Source organism: Ranitomeya variabilis, chromosome 2 (genome assembly GCF_051348905.1).
Source record: "Ranitomeya variabilis isolate aRanVar5 chromosome 2, aRanVar5.hap1, whole genome shotgun sequence".
NCBI lineage: Eukaryota > Metazoa > Chordata > Amphibia > Anura > Dendrobatidae > Ranitomeya > Ranitomeya variabilis.
Genome location: NC_135233.1, coordinates 927,104,277 through 927,129,866, shown reverse-complemented (window position 1 = coordinate 927,129,866; position 25,590 = coordinate 927,104,277). Strand labels below are relative to the sequence as shown.

Sequence of the window (25,590 nt, the reverse complement as noted above, 5' to 3'; positions counted from 1 at the left end):
GATTTAATAAAATCTAGTAGATGCTAATTGTGCAATATCAGTGGACTGGACTATTTTTATTATTTTTTTTTAAATAATCTTTAATGGCATACGGGCACACCAAACCTGAGAGAACAATAAAGATGGCGGTGGGCACTGCCTGTGGCCTGCATAGACTCCTGCTGCAACCATATACAACAACTTATGTCTGTCGCATCCACCAAGTCTGTAATCTACAGTTATTGCAGTAAAAAAAATCAGATTAATATAAACCTATAGAAACTGAGTATGGGGTTATTGGAAAGCATAATAGTCCATCTGGTGGAGACGCTTAACACTGACCACTGGCTGATGGCCAGGGTCGTGTCGATGTCCGCAAGCAACACCAGGACACTTTGACGCTTTTTCCTACTTTTTTTTAATGGTTTTTTTTTTTTGTCCATGTTGAAGGCGTATTTCAGCTTCACTGTAAAGACCGTACATAGATATAAATGCTGCCTTTCTTAATCTGCCCCAGGACATATGCACCTACTCATGGCTGCGATATTTCACCATTACATGTATGATTATGCATGTCACCTGCACCTGGGACCACTTTTCTGATTGAATCCATACCTTACATGTGAAATTATGATCTGTTATTTATTTATGATGAAAGACGTGACTTTTTTTTTTTACTCCTTCCACCCCACCGCTGTAGTTGCTGAAGTGGATGGGAATACATATTGGCGGCATCCCTTTCACAGCTTGTTTCATCCCAAGCAGCTGGAGGAGTTCATTGTAATGGACGTAGACCTTGTCAGAGACCGGAAACAAGGAGCAGGTGCTGGAGTCAGATCAAACAAGGTATGGTTTACATTCCCTCCATACGGCCATATTCCATGGAGAATTTAGGCCCTAAGATAATAAAATGAGGAGAGAACTGCTGGAAACCCGACCAAAACCATTCACATCTCTGGTGGGTCAGTTGTTTCTGACGTTTTCATCACATAGTTTTTCTATCCTGCACTAGTACCTTCCTATCCACTACTGACTGCAGAATTGTCTCTTGCACATCAGGACATGGTGGCTTTTATTTTTGTGCAGCTGGATAAATCTGAATTGCCTGAATTACTCCTGCCGAAAACAATTCTTTGGTGGACTGAGAATGTGACTCAAAAACCCCTTGGGTTATGGACACATGGTATTGTAAGGCTTTCAAAAACAAGTTTTTTCCTTTCCTAAAGAGTTTTTTTTTTTTTAGCAGTTTTTTCCTTTCTTGAAGACTTTTGGGGAGGTTTTGTTTTTTTTCCCCAGCATTTTAATTTGACATGTACCGTATTTTTCTGACCATAACACGCACTTTTTTTCCTCCAAATTTGGGAGGAAAGTGTGGGTGCGTCTTATGGTTAGAATGTAGCATGTGGGGAGGGGGGCAGCAGCTAGTGGGATCGCACTGTGATCCCACTTGCAGGAGGCAGAAAAATGTCCCAGCTGCCCAGAATCCAGGGCTGGGGAAACCATGTGGTCCCCATGATTAAAGTGCCGTGAATATTCATTAGCCACTTCCCCGCCCACCTGTCAGCTGAGCGGTGAGCCAGGAGCAGCAAATGAATAGTCCTTCACTGAAACACACATGGTTTCCCCAGCGCTGGATTCCTGCAGCGGCTGGGGAGATCTGTGTGTCCGGTGGAGGAGGGGGCAGCAGCAGGGGCCAGAGGAGACAAGATCGTCGCATACCTGCCTGGCTGTGCTGGATGCGGAGTGCTGGGCATAAAGACCTGTGTGATGTCATGAATTGGGCGGGCTGGAGCATCACATGACGGCACAGAGCCCTCCCTCTTCTGATGCCATCACAGGTCCTTCAGACTCCCCACTAGAATCTGCAAGCTTCCTCTTATGACCTGTGCTGTGGAAAGGCTACAAGAGGGAGGGCTCTGTGTGTTCAGTCATGGGATGCTCCAGCTTTTCGCCTCATCACAGTGTGGCTGGCTGCCACAATTGAAAGGTTAGTCTTTACAACACACAATAAAGCACTCTGCCACTCCCGTGGTAAACTATAACTCCCAGCATGCCATAAGATCTGCAGGACATGCTGGGAGCTATAGTTCTCCCAATGGGATCTTAAAGCAGCACTCCAGTGTTATTTTTCAGTGCTGGAGTGGTGCTTTAAATATAAGCCCTGTGCCCCATTCTTATCCTCACCCTCCAGCGTCTTCATATAGTACTTTACAGACACCACACTGGTCCCGCAGCACCATCTTCTACCCGTAGCTTCCAACATAATAACATACTATTATATAGAATAACACCACATATAATAGTATGTTATTAAATTTTACCACTTTTTTTTTTTTTTTTTTGCTTCAAATATTTTTTTCCCTATTTTCCACCTCTAAAACCTGGGTGCGTCTTATAGTCCGAAAAATGCGGTGTTTTGTGTTTTTTTTTTTTTTTTTGTTGTTTGTTTTTTCAGGATAAAAAAAAACCACTGAGAACTCTTCATATGAATATTCTGTGGAAATGAGTAGGAAGAGTTTTCTAAGCGTTTTTGAGGAGGTTTTTGTTGCCGATCAGCTCCTCGAAGAACTGTGTGAGAACGTAGCCCTAGCGCCCCATTACATTGAATTTATCTCCATGTTTATTTCTCAGTATATCACAGAATCATTTCCAGTAGATTAGATTATGCTGCCATATTACTTTTTCTTTTTTTTTACTTATTTGCTGTGACACACGATTCCTCTCCATTGCCATGTCCTAAATAATCATGCTCTATGGCTGCCCCCATCTACTTGTGCTGATGGACCGCTAGTCTGCCTATGCGCGTTCTAGGGGAAAAGCTGGACGTAAGGAGACCCTCAGTCGCCAGATGGGAAGAGCGCCTGCTTCTCTGGAGTACCAGAACCCTAGCAATGTAACAGATTACCAGGGAGGTCCTGGAAATGGCTGCAAGAAAAAAAAAAGTAGGCAATACAGCACAGGTATCAGGGCCTCTGCTAATATTCCATGCTGTCCTCAGAGCGAGCAACATAAGCCTGGTGACAGCAGAAGTAGGCGAGAGCTATCTGTAAACTAAATCTAGCAGAATAGGTGTCTAGAAATGCAAAGTATATGAATTTAGTTCATTTACTTCTAACTAGATTCAATTAATCTTTTAGTTCGATTTTTTTCTTGTGTAAAGTGATGAAATTTCATTTTTTGTGTACTAAAGAACTGCCACAAATGTCTGCTAGTTGTGGTTATTGGCTGCGTACAGGCTGTTTTCAGGTTTCCCATACTGGTGAATGGCGAGAGCTGGTGTATGCGCGGCCCCCTCTCCTGGCACTGCAGTTTGTGCAATGTTCTGAACAGGGTATCAGGGTGGCGTTATATTGAGTTCTTGTTCTTATAACCCGAAAGTACCCCGATTGTAGTTTTCGCTCATAATACAATTTCTAGACTTTTTGGAGTGTGCGCTTTGTATGATTGTTTTTCTCTTTCCCAGCACACACTTGCTGAGGTTTGGGTGCAGAAAACATCAGAGATGAACACAAGTCAGCAGTACCACTGCCGCACTCATCTGGGGCATCTGCTGAATCCTGGAGACCTGGTGCAGGGGTAAGTCATTCTCAGTATGTACAGTAAAGACCTCCGGGTAGCTCGCTGTAGACCTGAACATACCTGATGCCATGGGACAAAATAGGGCTGAGTATTTGTCTGACATATACATATAAATGATGACACCATCATCATATAATGTGTTGGCAGCTTACCAAAACACTGGATAAACATCTCTCAGGTTACCGCATTATTAATAAATTGTTAAAAGGGAAATGTTTGGTGTTCAGCTAAATGTTTAGAATACTGGAAGCACTCCTCTTCCAATCATATTTTTTATCCTCTTAATAGATTGCAATCACATTATATGGCACTTTGTACTTACAATTGCTCATTTTGCCTTTCTACCCAGTTAATTCTTCTTTTTTCTCTGCTGTATGTAGAAACTTGAAGTCTCTTGTCCCTGCATTTATCATTCCCCTCTTCACCTCCTGACCCAGATGCTCCCTCCTCACTCTGTCAGGGACTTTTGCAGTGACTGACTCGTACAGGAAAAATTGACCACCTTGTTTTTACATAGAGCTTACACAGATTCAGCAAATCCGTTTTTAATCATGTGATGTCATAGACCTAATGGAAAAGAGAAGAATTAGCTGACCCAATTCCTGTGGACTGAGCGCGACGAAACATGGCAGTTATTAGTCCTTCTCTACTTAGGGGCCACCTAGAGACATACTCTTCTCCCATCTCTTTAAGCAACTGTAAACACCTCGCTTGTAGAAGTCGACAGGTTGCTCAAAAAGCCACGTTGTGACTTTGAAAATCAGAGTCTCATCATCTGAAAAATGGTTGACCTTCAAAAATAACTTCATTGTTGGGAAGAGGTGGAAGTCCGATGGTGCGAGATCAGGTGAATAAGGGGATGTGATAGAATTTCAAAGCCACAGGAGCATGCTTCCATTTGGGCAACATGTGAGTTGTGAACTGGTGCACTGTCTTGCAGAAGGTGAACACCTTTGGTGAGCAACCCACGTCTATTGGTTTTGATGGTCTCCCACAATTTCAGCAGCAGTGAAGCATAGTAAGCCCCAGTGATCCTGGTACCCTTTGCTAAGAGAACCATCAATACTACTCTGTGCTAGTCCCAAAATACTATGAACATGACCTTGCCTGCCGAGGGTTGGGCACGTGCCTTCTTTGGAGGCGGTGAGTCATGCTGCTCCATTGCATCCACTGGACTTTAGTCTGGACCCGGCTTTCATTCTGTGTGATCAGTCTGTTGTCTCCTCCTGGTTTTCATGGCAGATCGTCAATAGAGACTGAGAGCATTCGACTCGTTCCTGCTTCTGGAAAGGTGTGAGCAGTCGGGGAACCCAGCGAGCGGATATCTTATGCATGTGAAGATGGTCTTGGATGACTTTTTCCACAGACCCCATACTAATCTTGACATTTTTGGTTAGGTGGCGAATAGTTACGCAGCAATTTTCCAAGATGGAGACCTCCACTTGCTGGGTGGCGTGTTCATCAATAGCAGAGTGGGGTCACCCTGGAATTGGAGCTGTTTCCACCGAAGTCCAGCCACATTTGAATTGACGATGCCCATTCTTGACTACATCTTATGATGGAGAATCATCACCATAAACCTCTTTCATCTCATCAAACGTCTCCTTTGGTGTGCGGCCTTTCAAGTAAAGGAACTTGATGACTGCTCTGTAGTCCACTGGGCCCATTATCAAACCTTACACCACTTCAGCACCTGTAAAATCGAGACCGTTATCAGTTCTGAGCTGCAAATTGGCACATAACCTATAGAGACTTATATCATTACACATGGGCAGTTTCGGCATCCTGTGATAAATAAAAGTGGGTCAGGGGAAATCTTTAACCCCTTCCCGACCCATGACGCCACGTAGGCGTCATGAAAACCTGTGCCAATCCGACCCATGACGCCTATGTGGCGTCATGGAATGATCGCGTCCCTGCAGATCGGGTGAAAGGGTTAACTCCAATTTCACCCGATCTGCAGGGACAGGGGGAGTGGTACTTCAGCCCAGGGGGGGTGGCTTCACCCCCTCGTGGCTACGATCGCTCTGATTGGCAGTTTCACTTTCAACAGCCAATCAGAGCGATTTGTAATATTTCACCTAAAAAACTGGTGAAATATTACAATCCAGCCATGGCCGATGCTGCAATATCATCGGACATGGCTGGAAACACTGATGTGACACCCCCCCCACCCCACCGATTGCCCCCCCAAGCCACCGATCTGTGGTCCGCTCCCCTCCGTCTTGTGCTCCGCTCCCCCGTCCTCCTGTCCGCTCCCCCCGTGCTTCTATGCCACCCCCCCCCCCGTGCTCCGACACCTATGGAAAACCAAATCCGCTGTGCCCATGGTGCGGAAAATTCTGTGCGGAAACGCTGCGTTGTATTTTCCGCAGCATGTTAATTCTTTGTGCGGATTCCGCAGCGTTTTACACCTGTTCCTCAATAGGAATCCGCAGGTGAAATCCACACAAAAAAACACTGGAAATCCGCTGTAAATCTGCAGGTAAAACGCAGTGCCTTTTACCTGCAGATTTTTCAAAAATCATGCGGAAAAATCTCACACGAATCCGCAACGTGGGCACATAGCCTTAGGGTTAGGGTTGGAATTAGAGTTAGGGTTGGAATTAGGGCTAGGGTTGGAAATAGGGTTAAGATTAGGCTTGTGGTTAGGGTTACGGATAGGGTTAGAAGTGTGTTGGGGTTACAGTTGTGGTTAGGGTTGGGATTAGGGTTAGGGTTGGGATTAGGGTTAGGGTTACGGGTGTGTTGGGTGTTAGGGTTGTGGTTAGGTGTGTTGGGGTTAGGGTTGTGATTAGGGTTAGGGCTACAGTTGGGATTAGGGTTACGGGTGTGTTGGGGTTAGTGTTGAAGTTAGAATTGAGGGGTTTCCACTGTTTGGGCACATCAGGGGTCTCCAAACGCAACATGGCACCACCATTGATTCCAGCCAATCTTGCGTTCAAAAAGTCAAAGGGTGCTCCCTCCCTTCCAAGCCCCGACGTGCGCCCAAACAGTGGTTTACCCCCACATATGGGGTACCAGCGTACTCAGGACAAACTGGGCAACAACTGTTGGGGTCCAATTTCCCCTGTTACCCTTGCAAAAATAAAAAATTACTTGCTAAAACATAATTTTTGAGGAAAGAACAATTATTTTTTATTTTCACGGCTCTGCGTTATAAACTTCTGTGAAGCACTTGTGTGATGAGCACTTTGAACCCCCATCTAGATAAGTTCCTTGGGGGGTCTAGTTTCAAAAATGGGGTCACTTGTGTGGGGTTTCTACTGTTTAGGCACATCAGGGGTTCTGCAAATGCAACATGATGCCCGCAGACCATTCCATCAAAGTCTGCATTTCAAATGTCACTACTTCCCTTCTGAGCCCTGACGTGCGCCCAAACAGTGGTTTACCCCCACATATGGGGTATCCGTGTACTCACAACAAACTGGGGAACAAATATTGGGGTCCAATTTCTCCTGTTACCCTTGTAAAAATAAAAAATTGCTTGCTAAAACATCTTTTTTGAGGAAAGACAAATAATTTTTTTATTTTCATGGCTCTGCGTTGTAAACTTCTGTGAAGCACTTGGGGGTTGAACGTGCTCACCACACATCTAGATAAGTTCCTTGGGGGGTCTAGTTTCCAAAATGGGGTCACTTGTGGGGGGGTTCTACTGTTTAGGCACATCAGGGGCTCTGCAAACGTAACATGATGCCTGCAGACCATTCCTTTAAAGTCTGCATTCCAAAACGTCACTACTTCCCTTCTGCCCAAACAGTGGTTTACCCCCACAAATGGGGTATCAGCATACTCAGGAGAAACTGGTCAACAACTTTTGGGGTCAAATTTCTCCTGTTACCCTTGGGAAAATTAAAAAATTCTGGGCTAAAAAAATATTTTTGAGGAAAGGAAACACATTTATTATTTTCACGGCTCTGCGTTATAAACTTCTGTGAAGCACTTGGGGGTTCAAAGTGCTCACCACACATCTAGATAAGTTCCCTTGGGGGTCTAGTTTCCAAAATGGGGTCACTTGTGGGGAGTTCCTACTGTTTAGGCACATCAGGGGCTCTGCAAATGCAACCTGACGCCCGCAGAGCATTCCATCAAAGTCTGCATTTCAAAACATCACTACTTCCCTTCCGAACCCCGACGTGTGCAAAAACAGTGGTTTACCCCCACATATGGGGTATCAGCGTACTCAGGAGAAACTGGACAACAACTTTTGGGGTCCAATTTCTCCTGTTACCCTTGGGAAAATAAAAAATTGTGGGCTAAAAAATCATTTTTGAGAAAAGAAAAATTATTTTTTATTTTCATGGCTCTGCGTTATAAACTTCTGTGAAGCACTTGGGGGTTCAAAGTGCTCACCACACATCTAGATTAGTTCCTTGGGAGGTCTAGTTTCCAAAATGGGGTCACTTGTGGGGGAGCTCCAATGTTTAGGCACAACAGGGGCTCTCCAAACGCGACATGGTGTCCGCTAATGATTGGAGCTAATTTTCCATTCAAAAAGCCAAATGGCGTGCCTTCCCTTCCGAGCCCTGCCGTGCGCCCAAACAGTGGTTTACCCCCACATATGGGGTATCATCGTACTCAGGACAAACTGGACAACAACATTTGGGGTCCAATTTCTCCTATTACCCTTGGGAAAATAAAAAATTCCGGGCCAAAAATCATTTTTGAGGAAAGAAAAATTATTTTTTATTTTCACGGCTCTGCGTTGTAAACTTCTGTGAAGCACCTGGGGGTTTTAAGTGCTCACTATGCATCTAGATAAGTTCCTTGGGGGGTCTAGTTTCCAAAATGGGGTCACTTGTAGGGGAGCTCCAATGTTTAGGCACACAGGGGCTCTCCAAACGCGACATGGTGTCCGCTAACGATTAGAGCTAATTTTCCATTCAAAAAGTCAAATGGCGCGCCTCCCCTTCCGAGCCTTGCCGTGCACCCAAACAGTGGTTTACCCCCACATATGAGGTATCGGCATACTCAGGAGAAATTGCCCAACAAATTTTAGGATCCATTTTATCCTGTTGCCCATGTGAAAATGAAAAAATTGAGGCTAAAGGAAATTTTGTGTGAAAAAACAGTACTTTTTCATTTTTACGGATCAATTTGTGAAGCACCTGAGGGTTTAAAGTGCTCACTATGCATCTAGATAAGTTCCTTGGGGCGTCTAGTTTCCAAAATGGGGTCACTTGTGGGGGAGCTCCAATGTTTAGGCACACGGGGGCTCTCCAAACGCGACATGGTGTCCGCTAAAGATTGGAGCCAATTTTTCATTCAAAAAGTCAAATGGCGCTCCTTCCCTTCCGAGCCCTGCCGTGCGCCCAAACAGTGGTTTACCTCCACATATGAGGTATCAGCGTACTCAGGACAAATTGGACAACAACGTTCGTGGTCCAGTTTCTCCTTTTACCCTTGGGAAAATAAAAAAATTGTTGCTAAAAGATCATTTTTGTGACTAAAAAGTTAAATGTTCATTTTTTACTTCCATGTTGCTTCTGCTGCTGTGAAACACCTGAAGGGTTAATAAACTTCTTGAATGTGGTTTTGAGCACCTTGAGGGGTGCAGTTTTTAGAATGGTGTCACTTTTGGGTATTTTCAGCCATATAGAACCCTCAAAATGACTTCAAATGTGAGGTGGTCCCTAAATAAAATGGATTTGTAAATTTTGTTGTAAAAATGAGAAATCACTGGTCAAATTGTAACCCTTATAACTTCCTAGCAAAAAAAAAATTTGTTTCCAAAATTGTGCTGATGTAAAGTAGACATGTGGGAAATATTATTTATTAACTATTTTGTGTCACATAACTCTCTGGTTTAACAGAATAAAAATTCAAAATGTGAAAATTGCAAAATTTTCAAAATTTTCGCCAAATTTCCGTTTTTTTCACAAATAAACTCAGAAATTATCGACCTAAATTTACCTCTAACATGAAGCCCAATATGTCACGAAAAAACAATCTCAGAATCGCTAGGATCCGTTGAAGTGTTCCTGAGTTATTACCTCATAAAGGGACACTGGTCAGAATTGCAAAAAACGGCCAGGTCATTAAGGCCAAAATAGGCTGGGTCATGAAGGGGTTAATGAACGCCCCTCATAAGTACACAGTGCTGTATAATATGATGACTGCAATAAATAAAGAGGATAAAAGGTTTGATGGGAGGAGGCGCGATTCTTTAATGATTATTCTCCTCTCTACATCCTCCCAAAAAATGGGAATTTCTTCACTTTGCCTTGACTTGTATGTTCTGCTTGGTCCAAAGTGCTTTTTAGTAAGTTTAGATAACCAGTAACCATAAAGCCATTAAGGCTCCAGATCTGTGGAAATACAGTATTAGCTGTGCGAAGCCTTGTTTAGTACTATAAGGACACCAGGCATAGCCATTACTGCACTAGTGCATTTTTTTTTATTTTTATTTTTTTGCATTTTTCCTCTCTCTCCATATCATCTTTATTATAAATTAAAATTAAACAGCTATTTTTAATACAGATTACGATATGAAAGTAAAAACATTGTTAAAAATTGGTTATAAAACATGTAACAAAAACCTGATTTAAATAGTCCTTTTATTACAAAAATAAGTTTGGATGTCGCTGGTTCCTATGGATAAGGGCTGCCACAACTGGAAAGATCAAGAACTATCTCATGATTGTTTAGACATGGTAAAAGAAGATTATTGCGGCACTTTCTATCATAGATCAGGCGAGGTCCAGCATGGACTCTTGCATCGGGGCACACAGCTACAGTCCTTTGCCTTACAGCTCATGTGGCTTCAATTGTACCTTCAGTTATTTAGAAGAACGTTTATGGACAGGAGCCTGCAGAAGAATGGCTTTTCTAAATACATTATCTGGCAGATTATGTTGGAAAATAGAAGCAGAAGCCGGCCATGGACTGTTCTGTGGGGGTCCAGGCTCTAAAGAGGTCGTTATTGAAGAATGGGAAAATGTAGATGTTGGATCATGTCGCCAACTTGTTCATTCTATGCCTAGAAGACTTGGTGCTGTCCTGAAAAATCATGGAGCATCACAAATATAAAAAAACTGACCGGCACTTCTAAGCAGAAAAAGACAAGTGTGAACAGGTGCAAGCTAAGAGTGCCGCGCTATATAACGAACAAATTAAAGCTGTGCTCTGAAACGCTATAATATGTACACAATAAATATATGAAATTGTAATTGCATTACTGCTGTAGGAAACGTGTAAGGCTACTTTCACACTAGCGTTTTTGGCTGCACGTTACAATGCGTCGTTTAGGAGAAAAAACGCATCCTGAAAGTTGTCTGCAGGATGGGTTTTTTCCCCATAGACTTACATTACCGACGTATTGCCACACGTCGCAACCGTCGTGCAATGGTTGCGTCGTGTTTTGGCGGACCGCCGCCACAAAAAAACATGTAACTTTTTTTGTGTGTTTGAGTCCGCCATTTTCGACCACGCATGCGCGGCCGAAACTCTGCCCCCTCCTCCCCGGACCTTGCAATGTGGCAGCGGAAGCGTCGTAAGACTGCTTCCGCTGCCCACATCGGGCATTTTTTTCACAGTATGCGTCGGGCCGACGCAGCGCTACAGCCCCGTACCGACGCTAGTGTGAAAGCAGCCTTAGATAGTAAAGGTACTTAGCACACAAATTGGCCAATTTGTCTGAGCCCAATTTAATTTGTTCGTTAAAGGGAACCTGTCGGCAGGATCGTGCGCAGTAACCTACAGACACTGTCAGGTCGGCGCTGTTATACTGATTAATGATCCTCTGGTTGATGAAATCCGTCTTGTGGTTGTTGTTTAATCTTTATTTCTTTCTCGCTTCATTGGGGGACACAGGTAACCATGGGTGTATGCTGTTGTCACTAGGAGGCTGACACTATGCAAATAAAGAAGAAGTAACTCCTCCCCGGCAGTATACACCCTCCGACAGGCACCAGGCAACTCAGTTTTTGCTTAGTGTCTGTAGGAGGCGGACCTGGATCTAACACCAGATCCGCATTTCTTTTACAGGGATTTGTTGTTTGTTTTTAATCATTTCCCCTTTCTTTTTCAGATACTTTCTTCAGGGTAACAGGGTGCAGTTTTCTCACCCTGTCTTCCCCACTTTGAGCGACCGAGAGAGCAGTGTGGTATCACCCACATCGCACCCTCTCGGACCCGCTGGGCAGGACTTTGTCCCCTGTCACCCCTTCGGGTGTTCAGGGTGACCCTTTCTTCAGTGGCCAGTCCTGCCCGTTTCCCCTCCTCATCCCTCTCCTCGGAGCGGGCTGAGGTAGACGGCGGTCACATCCAGTGACCCTCTCCCCCTGTTCAGGGGTCGACGCCGTCTTCTGCGCCGGAGAGTCGTGGCGCGGGAAGGAGGACTACTTCCAGGACCCTCTATCTACCAGGGATCCTGATGCTTCCTCATCTGCAGGTAGGGAATCTTCAATCAACAAAATCCCCCACCTCCCCTCCCCCACCAATACCCTGCCCAGCGGTGATCCCCTCTTACCATAGGGGTGCATCTGACAGGGAAGTGGGCTGCATAGAATGGGAGCAGGAAGGCTGGCATCTTTTCCCCCTCCTTATTCAAACTTGCAGGCCCGTTCGCCCGCCATTTCTCTCTGCCTCACTGTTTATCCCTTTCTTAGCGCTTGAGCGCCCTCTGGTGGTGGCCGGAATTACTGCAGCCGGGATGTGCAGCATCTCCCGGCTTTTCCCTTTCTTGCCGCTTGAGCGCCCTCTTGTGGCGGTCGACGGTATAGCGGCCGGATTACTTTCAGTTTTACAGGGGGCGTTCCTTTCTTTCCCCCCTTCGATCCTGTGCACGCCCACAGCGTCGCACTTTCTCCGCGCTCTTTTCTCCTGCTTCCTGTCAGCGTGTCAGCGTCTGCTCATCGCGTAGGACACAGGATTTCTCGGGGGAACACAGGCACCTGCGGTTACCGCTGTCTTTCACCAGGCTCAGCGCTACCTCCTACTCCACCTGGCAGTATTCTCTGGGGACAAGGTAATATCCACCTATGTCCGACCCCACCCCGGCCTTTGCCCCTACGGCCATCCATTACGCCTGCGCTCACTGTAAGAAAAAGTGGGTTTCAGGTCAGCCATCTCCTTTCTGCCCGTCCTGCATTCCTCCCACCATGTCAGCTCCCCTGGAGGCTTCAGGGTCCCGGGATGAGTGCACCCCCCCTCCCCCGGAGTGGGCTGTTGCTATGTCTCAATCTGTGTCCGACCTGACTAAGGTTTCTCAGTCCCTGGTCCAGGCACTTGAACGCATCCCGCTTCTCTCTAATGCCACCAGTGCCACGAACGCCTCTCACGGCGATTCGCCCGCACCTGTCCTAGACTCTCACAGAGGCAGACCGGACAAAAGAGACAGAAAACGGACCTTATCTAGATCCTTCTCCAGTTCACCGGACCACATCGGGATTCCCCAATCTGCCCGTTCCCCTTCCTCACAGGCGGACCTCGGGTCTGACGTAACTTCTCAGTCGGAATCTGACTCAGATGCAGATCAGACTTCCGGAACACAAGACATGGTTGATAGCCTTATTTCAGCTATCATTCAGACGCTTGATCTTAAGGAAGATGAGGCAAGCTCTCAGGACGTCTCCATTGCTTTTAAACGGATTAAACGTCCCTCTAGGGTTTTCCCTAATCACAAGGAGTTTGACAACACTACCGCCACTCACTGGGAAAACCCTGGCAAGCGTTTCCCAGGTAGGAAACTACTTGATGTGTTATACCCTTTTCACTCCGACCTGGTCTCCAAGTGGTCCGAGTCTCCTAAGGTAGACCCGCCTGTGTCCAGGCTATCTTCACAGACAGTTCTGTCTATTCAGGACGCGGCTTCCCTTAAGGACCCCTTGGACAGACAAATTGAGGCGCTAGCAAAATCAGCATTTGAGGCCTCCGGAGCCTCCCTTTGCCCTATTTTCGCCTCATCATGGGTAGCCAAGGCTGTATCAGCCTGGGCCAAGACCCTGCGCAGGGGCATTTCGGCCTCTGCTCCTGCTGAAGAACTGTCTGAATTAGCGGATCAGATTCCACTGGCAGGAAAATACCTGATGAATGCCTCCCTTGATGCAGCGGCCTGCTCTACCAGGGCTAATGGCAACATTGTCGCCATTCGCCGGATTCTTTGGTTAAAGGCGTGGAATGCTGACCCCGCATCTAAGAAATCGCTCACTGGTCTGCCCTTCCAGGGCTCCAGACTCTTCGGCTCGCAGCTAGATCAAATGATCTCGGACGCTACTGGCGGTAAGAGTACCTCCTTACCCCAGTCCAAGCCTAAACGTCCCTTCAACAGGAGAGGTCCCCAGTCCTTTCGTCCCTTTCGGTCTTTTGCCTCTTCGGGAAACCCCGTCCAGGACCGTTCCTCTTCACAGGGGGACCGAAGAAAACCTTCTTTCAGGCCTCCGCCACGCTGGAGAGCCAAGAGCCACCCCGCAAAACCATCGGGATCTCGGGGCCGCAGGTTTTCTAATAAATGACGGGTCGCCCCCACCTGGAACTCCTTCCAGGGTGGGAGGCCGCCTGCTTCTATTCTCAGAGGTTTGGCTTTCAGTAGTCGACGACGCATGGGTCAGGGAGATCGTCACGTCAGGCTACAAAATAGAGTTTTCTTCGCCCCCAGGAAGACGTTTCATGCTCTCTCGTCCTCCCAAACAGCCCTCTCATCTCCCAGGGCTTCTCCAGGCCGTCGATTCGCTCCTCGCCTCGGGAGTCGTAGTGCCGGTGCCTTTTTGCCAGCGGTTTTCCGGGTTTTATTCAAACCTGTTCGTGGTTCCAAAAAAGGACGGCTCTCTCCGTCCGATTCTGGATCTCAAACGATTGAACCGCCACCTTCGGATTCAACACTTCAAAATGGAATCTCTGCGCTCGGTGATCGCGTCCATGGAGCCGGGAGAGTTTCTGTGCTCAGTGGACATTCGGGATGCGTACCTTCACATTCCTATTTGCGTGCAACATCAGAGGTTCCTCCGATTCGCGATCAGGGAGCATCATTACCAGTTCACTGCCCTCCCCTTCGGGCTGGCATCTGCTCCCAAGGTCTTTACGAAGGTCATGGCAGCTGTCATGGCCATCCTGCGTTCAAAAGGGATTCTGGTAATCCCATACCTCGACGACCTATTGATCAAGGGCTCATCCCAGGGGGATTGCAGCCAGAGCCTCCATCTTACTCTGGACACCTTAGTTCGCCTAGGCTGGTTGATCAACTACCAGAAGTCTTCCTTGATTCCAACCCAGCGGCTGGAGTTCCTAGGCATGGAATTCGATACCTTTCGGGCTCAGGTCTTCCTTCCCAAGGAGAAGTTTCTTTCTCTTCGTCGGGGTGTCAGAGCGCTAAAGGGTCCGAGTCCTCTGTCCCTTCGTCTAGCCATGAGAGTTCTGGGGAGAATGGTCGCTTCTATGGAAGCGGTCCCTTATGCTCAGTTCCACTCTCGTCCCCTCCAGCTGGCTCTTCTGTCTGCCTGGGACAGGAACCCGCTTTCCCTGGACCGTCCGTTTCGCCTCTCCCCCAGGGCGAGACAGTCTCTCTCTTGGTGGACGCTGTCCACCTCCATTCTCCGCGGGAGGTCATTTTTACCCCCCCACTGGCAGGTGATTACCACCGACGCCAGTCTCCAAGGTTGGGGAGCAGTCTTTCTCCACCTCACAGCCCAGGGCCGCTGGACTGCTCGAGAGGCGTGCCTCTCGATCAACCTCTTGGAAATCAGAGCCATCTTCCTAGCCCTCATCCGCTGGGAGTCCCTCCTTTCGGGAAAGCCGGTCCGCATTCAGTCGGACAACGCCACGGCCGTGGCATACATAAATCACCAAGGGGGGACTCGAAGCAGTCAAGTCATGGCGGAAGTAGCAAAAATTTTCCGCTGGGCGGAGGGTCATGTTCCCTCTCTGTCAGCCGTCCACATCCCAGGGGTGGACAATTGGGAGGCCAACTTTCTAAGTCGCCAGGGCATCGTGGCGGGCGAGTGGTCTCTTCTTCCAGCAATCTTCAGCCAGATTTGCCAGCGGTGGGGCGTTCCAGACGTCGACTTGATGGCCTCCCGGGCAAACCACAAAGTTCCTCAGTACGTCGCCAGGTCTCGGGACCCGATGGCCGTCGGATGCGACGCTCTCTTGATCTCTTGGGCCCAGTTCCGGATGCCCTATCTGTTCCCGCCTCTCCCTCTGATTCCAAGGGTCGTAAAGAAGATCAAGTCGGAAGGGGTCCCCGTACTCTTGGTAGCTCCAGATTGGCCTCGCAGAGCCTGGTACGCAGAGCTGATAAACATGTTATCGGATGTTCCGTGGAGACTTCCGAATCTTCCGGACCTTCTTTCACAGGGGCCTCTCTCCCACCCGAATTCTCGGTCGCTGAATTTAACGGTATGGCCGTTGAGGCCGCGGTCCTGAAGAACGCGGGTTTTTCTCATAGCGTCATCCAGACTATGATAAGAGCGAGGAAACCGGCCTCATCGCGTGTCTACCACAGATGTTGGAAGGCCTTTTTCCGGTGGTGTCAGGATAACAATCTGTTTCCTATGACCTTTTCCCTTCCTTCCCTTCTCAGCTTTCTTCAAACGGGCCTAGATTCGGGTCTTTCCCTTAGCACCTTGAAGGGTCAGATCTCCGCTCTATCAATTCTTTTTCAAAGAGACCTGGCTTCCCTGCCTCAGGTGAGGACCTTCATCCAGGGGGTCGCTCATATAGCTCCCCCTTACCGGTCTCCTGTTGAGCCTTGGGATCTCAACCTCGTCTTAGATGCCCTGCAGCGGCCGCCCTTTGAACCGCTTCAGAATGTTTCCTTCTCGCTTCTATCCTGGAAGGTAGCCTTTTTGATCGCCATCACCTCCATTAGAAGGGTTTCAGAGCTGGCGGCTTTATCCTGCCGTTCTCCCTTTCTGGTCCTGCATCAAGACAAAGCAGTTCTTCGTCCGGTTCCTTCCTTCTTACCGAAAGTTGTCTCATCTTTTCATATCAACGAGGACATTGTCCTCCCGTCCTTTTGCCCTTCCCCGGTTCATCCATTGGAGAAATCCCTTCACAAGCTGGATGTGGTCAGGGCTATCCGGATTTACATCGCCAGAACTGCCTCTTTTCGTCAGGCCGATCCTCTGTTCGTCGTCTCGGATGGGCGTCGAAAGGGTCTTCCTGCCTCCAAGTCCACGATTGCTCGTTGGATCCGTTCGGCGGTTTTGGAGGCATACCGCGTCCAAGACAAACCGCCTCCTTCGGGGGTGAAGGCTCACTCTACCCGGGCAGTGGGAGCTTCCTGGGCAGTTCGTCACCAAGCTTCGGCCTCGCAGGTTTGCAAGGCCGCTACGTGGTCTTCCATGCACACCTTTGTCAAATTCTACGGGGTGCATACTCAGGCTTCCGCGGACGCGAGCCTGGGTAGGAGGATACTGCAGGCGGCGGTTTCTCACCGGCCAACCTGACTCCTCTTTTTCTGCAGAATACCCGCCCTAGGGACTGCTTTTGGACGTCCCATGGTTACCTGTGTCCCCCAATGAAGCGAGAAAGAAAGAGGGATTTTTGGTTCTTACCGTAAAATCTCTTTCTTGGAGCCTTCATTGGGGGACACAGCACCCTCCCTTGAAGTTGTACCGTGTTGGCTAACGTGCCGTTGTTGTGGGTTGGTACATAGGTTGAGTTTTATATTACCTGTTCCTACTACTGCTTTTGCACCAACTGAGTTGCCTGGTGCCTGTCGGAGGGTGTATACTGCCGGGGAGGAGTTACTTCTTCTTTATTTGCATAGTGTCAGCCTCCTAGTGACAACAGCATACACCCATGGTTACCTGTGTCCCCCAATGAAGGCTCCAAGAAAGAGATTTTACGGTAAGAACCAAAAATCCCTCTTTTCAGCTTTCAGTTAATGATATGCTCGTTCTCCGGGGCGGCCTGTGGGGGTCTGCATGTGGTGCTCTGATTAGGTATTCACCAGTATGGCTGCTGACAGGTCACTGATCCCTCACTAATCTGTCCCCTAGTTTACATACTGAATATAATATGGTTTGAAAAAAAAAAATCAGTCATCAGGCATGCGGCTGCTCTGTAGCAGGATACGGGGGATAATATGCATGTATTCATTTTATTTAGACATATAGTGGTGTTGGGGAAAAAAAATTATCTTAATCAAAATGGCGCCAGCGACTGTGCCTGCACATCTATCAGAACAATGCTACTTCGCAGGCATCATCTTAATGGAACCTAATTTTTTTTTCTCAAGATGGTGCCGGTGCCTGTGCAGTAGCATCAATTGGAATGCGATAGATCATAGATTGTTAGAGTTGGAAGGAGCCTCCAGGGTCAGATGCTACTGTGCAGGCACGGCTGCTGGCACTATTAAGATTTTTTTTTTCTCTAGCAAAACTATTTCTAAATAAAATGAATACATGCATATTATCCCCCGTATCCTGCTACAGAGCAGCTGCCTGCCTGATGAATGTGATTTTTTTTTTTTTTTTTTTTTTTCCAAAACCATATTCTATGCATTATGTAAAATAGGCAGGTCAGTGAGGGATCAGTGACCTGTCAGAAGCCCATACACATGAATACCTAATCAGAGCCCCACATGAAGACCCCCCACAGGCCGCCCCGGAGCACGAGAATATCATTAACTGAAAGCTGAAAATAAAGATTAAACAACAACCACAAGACGGATTTCATCAACCAAGGTATCATTGTAATCAGTATAACGGCGCCGACCTGACAGTGTGTAGTTTACGTAGCACAATCCTGCTGACAGGTTCCCTTTAAAAAATCATGGAGATCATACAAAATCGTTATTGTAGTAGTTTTTTTATGTGGGGTGTACTCATTTTTGCATCCACTAAGTTGAGTAAAACTGAAGCTTTTGTTATGAAAGTTATATTATTAACCTTTGTTATATTATGGGTTAAAAAATGTTCTATGAAACAGTCTTGCCCAAATTATGGCAATTATTCTTGTGTTCAGTGAGCTATTGATAAAAATGTTACTTTTACATGGGGGTTTACTCATTTATGCACAGCATTATGTATGTACGTGTGTGTGTATTATATATATTACACACTCGTATACATACGCACACCCAGATAATATCTTCCTGCTTTATTTTCGGACAGTTTGTGCCCCAGTAGTGTCACCGTTATCTGGAGTGCTGGGAGATGCTCTTCCCTCTGGAGAGTGTGTGGGTGTACTGGTAAATTACACACACCTCCCAGTCATCCCAGCTCCGCTGCTCTCTGATGATCTGCTTTGTTTCGGCACTTGTGAATATTGCTAAACGGCAGAAAACAAAGACCCTGAAACTGCAATAATCCCGCCAGTTACCAGACGTGGCTGAGGACTCTTATGTTTCTGTTTCAGGTTTGATTTGGCAAACTGTAATCTGAATGATGAGTTTATTAACAAGATGAATCCTCATCATGTACCTGACGTGGTAAGTCTCTTCATGTCCCCTGGATGGCACTCTTGGGTTAGAAATGGACGTTTGTAGGAGAGCTGGCCCGCTGACACTGACCCATATCCTCCGCTGCAGGACTATGGCTGCTATATACTTGTCGTGGCCTGTAAATCTGCTGATGGACATTGCAGTACTAGCACCTGTATGTAGCTCCTCCAGGATGGACAGAGCGAGTGGCCACCCAAAACCTCGCTTAGTCCCAGTGACCAATATTAGCCCCCTTGTTTTTCAGTAAGTCATGCGCCGTCCATCCATAGTCTGTCGGGGTCTGCAGCTTTTTGGGCAGCACCAGCCTGGGCTCTCCAGGAAGGCTGCAGTTCTGGAATATCACGGCCCGATAGTCGCTTCACGTGTGATTCTTCTCTTAATCTTTTGTAGCTAATGTTCAGACTATTCTTCTCGACATGTTTTTTGCGACCCTGATGACTATTTGCAGCAAAACTTTTGATGGTTCTGTGATCACATCCCAATATCTTAGCAAATTCAGGAGTGCTGCATCCCTCTGTAACAAGTTGTGACTTTTCAGAGTCAGTTAATTTTTTTGGGGGGCCCATTTTGCTTGAGGAAAAAAAGCGGCCTAATAATTTTGCCCACTATTGATAATGATTGCGCACAATCATGTTGTATCCTTACACCCTCCCTCTTTACACAAATGCACATCAGCTGATCTGCTTCATCCAATCAGCATTCAGCTTTATACAGTTTGGAGTTAGAAAATCATAAAAAAACTTGATCTGATCAAAATACTCACTTGCCTAATAACTGCAGAGCGTGTAGTAACAGGGTTCAGACCGAAGCCCGATCCTATTGGGAAAGCTGTGACGGCCGGCTTTTCCCCATTTCTCACATGCGACCTTAGTCTGCCGGATGAGGAGTGGTAGGATTCCATCTATTGATACTTTTAGTAAGAATACGTCTTAAAGGGGTGCTCCACTTTATCTGCAGATGGGAGATTGCGAGCAGACCGTTCCAGCCGCTTCCTCTTGCATAAAGGAGGAGGTGCTGCCTAGGAAGCATGACGCATGTATATGAGATTGTGTGTATGTATATATACGATACATACAATATATACACTCGCCTACCTACCATTTGGCTGTGCTAGTTGGATTTTAAGAGTGGCGCACATCATTGCCTGGAGTCATTGCCCAAAATTTTGTCCCCTTTTTATCTATAATCTATATTTATCTTACTAATGCACTTTTTAGGTATGGAGCACTTATTTTCTGATTTTTTTTTTTTATTTTTTTTTATGTTTGCAAAATGAGTTCTTTTTCCAGGAGCTATAGTAAAGCAGATAGTGGTAGTGCTCTGTAACATGCCAAGAGTTAGTTTAATTGCCATGTGCTGAGAGAAGGTCTTCAGATCGCCTTTGACGTATATATTTCTTTTGATCTTTCGTTCAGGTTTTAATTAAGAAGAGTTATGACCGTTCTAGACGTCAGCGGCGGAGAAACTGGAAGCTGAAAGAGCTAGAAAGAGAAAAGGAAGGCATGGACACAGATGATGAAAGGTCTGTAGGTCGAATATCCATGCAGGCGCTGCAGGTTTTACATCAACAGGTCTATTTTGTGTCCGTTTGGCAGATGAATGTGACATGATGGCGCTCATCACTTCTAAATTCAGTTTAGGATTCAGTGTCCTAACAATTCTCCTACTTATTGGCTGGAGGAGTCCAAAGTACTGGAAATGTCATCTCTGAAGGACACAAAGGTTTTGTCAACATTAGAGAAACTTTGCCTTTAAAATCCCTTGTGGAGACTAGCATTTTGCACAGGAAATGTTTTAGTCTGGGAATATATATATGTATCTTTTTTTGTTTATATCGGATGTTTTAGTTAAAGGGGTATTCCCATCTTAGGCACATATGGCATATCTACATGATATGCCATAAATGTATTCCAGATGCAGATCTCATCTCTAGGACCTGTTGCCCCAGATTGGGGTTCTCTGACACCTGTCCTTCCTGTTGAGATTACCACCACATCCACACAGAGAATACTTGGAGAGATGGGTGCTTGCTCCATTGTTTGGTCCTGCTCCGAGACCCGGTACCTCATCCTGCCTACACTGGATCATGTGCCAGATAGATGTTTGTGTTGACTATGCACCCTGTGGACATTGAAGAACATATAAAATGGTTTTCTAATAGGAATCATGGCTAACCCAACCAGAGGTTTGACCTCAACCTGGTTGACCAAATTGGGATGCCAATTATGCACAAGGCTTAATTGCTCAGCATAAGTTGTCTTTTGGCTAAATGTCTGCTGACCTCTGCTTCCATATTTCTTGGTGGGAAAATCTGATAAAAGCATAGAATGTCCTCCGTTATTCATGTCCATGCATATGCTCATTTTTTTTTAAACATCTACCTCCAAAACCAAAAACCTGCAAGATAGATGCCGCTTTCTTTTTTTTGAATATGAGAGTCCCTGGTCTGATAGCACACATGTAAGTGAACCTGTTGGCTGATTCATGATGCCTGACTAGGTGACTAGTTGCAGAGTCCTCTCCCCCACCAGCTTTTTCCTGCCTGCTCAGTTACATTGACCGGAGAGACCTGTCAGTCTAGTGGAGCAGGTCGGGAGAAGCCAGTGAGGACCTGCTTCTTCAACTAGTTGCTCTTCCCTGGCTCCAGTCTCCATTATGTTTCTTCTCTGAAACGCCCCCAGCGGTTTTTATTTTATTGAAGCACATAGTTCGGACAAAAATGAACAGCACATGGTCTTCCACCGTTTCATCTCCTACTTGATGCTTTCCCGGGGCCTTGGGCATCAGTCATGTGAAACAGCCATAGACCATGTGCTGTTCATCTGTATTCCCTGTCCCATACCTCACTTGTTGGGTGACACAACTGAATTTACTTGAATGAAGCACAATAAGACTATTGAGCTCAGGTGAGGAGCGTTATTTGATTGTTTGGACCTATATTATTGCCATTAGGTGAAGCTAATGGATGAGTGGTGAAGACATAGTACATCTCCCCTGGACGGATACGGCCCACTGGCTGCCCTTCATGGAAAGCACTGAAGGCTGTCGTATGATTGATTGATTGTTCCCAAAAATACTAAGAATTTAGCACTAGAACATTTTTGGAGCCATATTATTCTGTTTCATTGTCTACATACATGGTTTTTATTTTTCCTTTTTCTTACCAGGCAATATCAAGATTTCCTTGAAGATCTAGAGGAAGATGAAATTTTGCGGAAAAATGTTAATATTTATAAAAGTAAGGAACTGCTTTTTCTCTGAAACTGCTAATTTGGTATATTGTGTTCTACATGAAATGGAGATTAGATAATGGAGCATGTTAGGAGAGCACACTGAAGGCCCACATACACATTAGCTGGACCTGCTTTTATCTGCAGGATGAGCTGTCTAATGTGTATGGGGGCCTCCCGACTTTCCCCTGACAGATGATGTAGGGAGAGACAGATCCTTTTGTCGCTGCTCCTTTTGTTCTCGTTGAGATGAGCCGCTGCCTGAGGAGTCTGGTAGAACGTCAGCAGAGGTAACAGTCTGCCGAGTTATCAGCCGCATCACTGTTCATCTGACAGCCATCTTTAAACTAGACGGTCACACTAATCACATTGATATATTTGGAGCATCGTTAGACAGTATAGTTTACGTTTACACCTTTTATTGGTTGTCTTACTTTGTGACAGAAATAGGCACCACATTTTGGTGAATGTTGCTGCTTGTAAAGCCACAGCCCTTTCTCATAAAGGTACACATTTCCAAAAAGCCAAGCCTCCTGCTGAAAATGACCTAAAATGTATAAAGTGATGCAAGACTTGTTTTGGTGCATATTGTGCCAGATCTCTGCCACATTTATATTCGTATATCCCCCTAAAAGTATAACAGTCATTTTAAGTTTTATGTCATAAAGTATGTGAAATTAAGTAATCCTGTAATATGTCTTATCCGAGGAATCAGCTTCTTTCTCTGTCAGAATTGATCAGTGATTATCAAAATTCTCACTCCTGAGGTAAAATCTGTATTGGGTGAGGACAGACTCTCCATTAGGCTACTTTCACACTAGCGTCGGTACGGGCCCATCGCAGTGCGTTGGGCTGACGTACCGACGCATACTGTGAAATAAAAGCACAACAGGGGCAGCGGATGCAGTTTTTCAACGCATCCGCTGCCCCATTGTAATGTCCGGGGAGGAGGGGCGGAGTTTCGGCCGCGCATGCGCGGTCGGAAATGGCAGACACGACGCACAAAAAAACGTTACATGTAACTTTTTTGTGCCGACGGTCCGCCAAAACACGACACATCTGTCGCACGACGAATGCGACGTGTGGCACTCCGTCGCAATGCGTCGCTAATGAAAGTCTATGGAGAAAAAACACATCCTGCAGGCAACTTTGCAGGATGCGTTTTTTTCACCAAAACGATTCATTGCAACATGCGTCGAACGACGCTAGTGTGAAAGTAGCTTTACTGAGATGGCGGCTGCTACTAGTGAGATTCTATGTAGATGAGGAGGGAGGAGCTCTGTCTGGCTCCTCCCATCTACATAGAATCTCCCTAATAGCAGCCGCCATCTCTTAGTAATGGAGAGTCTGTCCTCCCTGAATACAGATTTTACCTCACAAGTGAGAATTTTGATAATCATTGATCAATTCTGACAGAGAAAAAATCAGATTCCTCTGATAAGACATATTACAGAGTTACTTATTTTCACGTGTTCAATTGATTTATGAATTAAAAATTAAAACGATGGTTACACTTTAATATTTTCCTGAAGTTGTCACCAATCAAACATAACTTACATATTAGGCTATGTGCATACGTTGCAGAATTGCCGCGGAAATTTCCACGGCAATTCTGCAACTCCCTGCCGTGGGTATAACGCATGCAGAATTGGCATGCGTTTTCCTGCTAAACGCTAGCGTTTTGCAAGCAATCTGTAGCATCGCTTGGAAAACTGATTGACAGGTTGGTCACACTTGTCAAGCATAGTGCTTGACAAGTGTGACCAACTTTTTACTATTGATGCTGCCTATGCAGAATGTTAAAAATAATAATAATAAAAAAATGGTTATTCTCACCTTCCGACGGCCCCCGATCTCTTCAGCGGTGTTCCCGAAGGCCTCCATTCCCAGGGATGTATTGCGCGAAGGAACCTTTGTGACGTCACGGTCACGTGACCGCGATGTCTTCCCAGGTCCTTTGCGCAATGCATCCCTGGGAATGGAAACCACCGCGTGCACCGCTGAGAGGCGGGAGGACTTCGGGGGCCATCGGAAGGTGAGTATATCAATATTTTTTATTTTAATTCTTTAACAGAAATATGGTTCCCAAAGGCCTGGAGGACAGTCTCCTCTCCTCCACACCCGGGTACCACCGCACATGAAGCGCTCACTTTACGCATGGTGGGCATAGCCCCAAGCGTAAAGTGAGCGTTTCAATGCATTCCTATGTGTGCCGAATCGCGGCGATTCCGCACAAAGAATGAGCATGCTGCGTATTTTTCTGCGATACGATTCCGCCGCTGAAAAATACGCAGCATATTAGCACAGCATTGCGGAATCCCATTGAATTCAATGGGCTGTGTTGTGCATGCATTTTTTGCCACGAATTCGAAGTGAAAAAATGCATACAATCCGCAACGTGTGCACATAGCCTAAATTTCTGGGCAAATATTTAGGCAGGTGTAAGGGAAATGCTATAAAATATTAGAAGTATTAATAGTTTATTCTTCCCAATGAACACAATGTAAAGTGAATGAACCAGAGAGAAATGTAAATCCGGTCAGTGTTTGGTGACCTCCCCGTGCCTTCACAACGGCTTAACGGCATCAGTTCTTCTCTGCAGACCTGTACATATACAGGCGCACAGTTGTAAGTCTCTCTCCTTTTCTTACTTGTACACCTACATAGATATTACAGCATATATACAGCATATATCTTCTGTGTGAAATGCATTGGTTGTGAACGGTTTGCCCACATGTGAGGTTCTTGCTTTTCTGTGTGAGAAGTACAGCGATCGCTTCAGGTCCCGCACAACCTGCATGATGTGCTTTCCCGGCACTTTTTGGCCGGCTCGGTCTCTGAGCTCACGCTGGCTTTTCTTCTTTCAGATGCTAACATTGCAGTGGAGAGTGACACTGATGAGGAGGGAGCGCCCAGAATCAGCCTGGCAGAGATGCTAGAAGATCTTCACATTTCTCACGATGCCACCGGTGGGGAAGGGGCAGAAATGCTGACACAATAGACTTGCTTCAAAGCTTCCCGCTGCTGCGTCTCTGAGAGGAGGATTTAACATGTGTCCAATTTCATTCTGAACGTCTAAACGTGCGCTCGTCCATATTCCCTCTGAACTTGGATTACTGTACACTAAGCTCTTGTGTGTTTTCCCTCCAACTGCCAAATATTAAAATAACTGATGGTTAAGCTGTTTGGATCTTTCCATTTTCTCCTGTGCTGACATCTTTTGAGGAGCACAAGACGTTCTCCAGGTGTTTGCAGGACAGATTACTGCAAAAGACACTGAAAACCCCTCACACGAATCTGGAGCTTCATATCTCAGGTCTCACGTTCCTCTGTTGTTCTGGCACCGAGAGCTCCTCACATTGAGAAGGTGAATTTTACTTCACTTTCTCTTCTAAATGTAATGGAAATATTAAAGAG

The 25,590-nt window shown here is 46.2% G+C and overlaps 1 protein-coding gene across 2 annotated transcripts in view; it reads left to right on the top strand.

The window, feature by feature from the left end:
- NMD3 (NMD3 ribosome export adaptor) overlaps positions 1-25,353 on the top strand; it is a 49,372-nt gene extending 24,019 nt beyond the window's left edge. For both annotated transcript variants that reach the window (XM_077290639.1, XM_077290640.1), the window contains exons 11-16: positions 680-825; positions 3,443-3,555; positions 18,859-18,931; positions 20,359-20,465; positions 22,111-22,181; positions 25,041-25,353. In XM_077290639.1, coding sequence (XP_077146754.1) covers positions 680-825; positions 3,443-3,555; positions 18,859-18,931; positions 20,359-20,465; positions 22,111-22,181; positions 25,041-25,174 — 644 coding nt within the window. In that variant the 3' untranslated portion in view covers positions 25,175-25,353. The remainder of the gene's footprint in view (positions 1-679; positions 826-3,442; positions 3,556-18,858; positions 18,932-20,358; positions 20,466-22,110; positions 22,182-25,040) is intronic.
- The last annotated feature ends 237 nt before the right edge of the window (positions 25,354-25,590 follow it).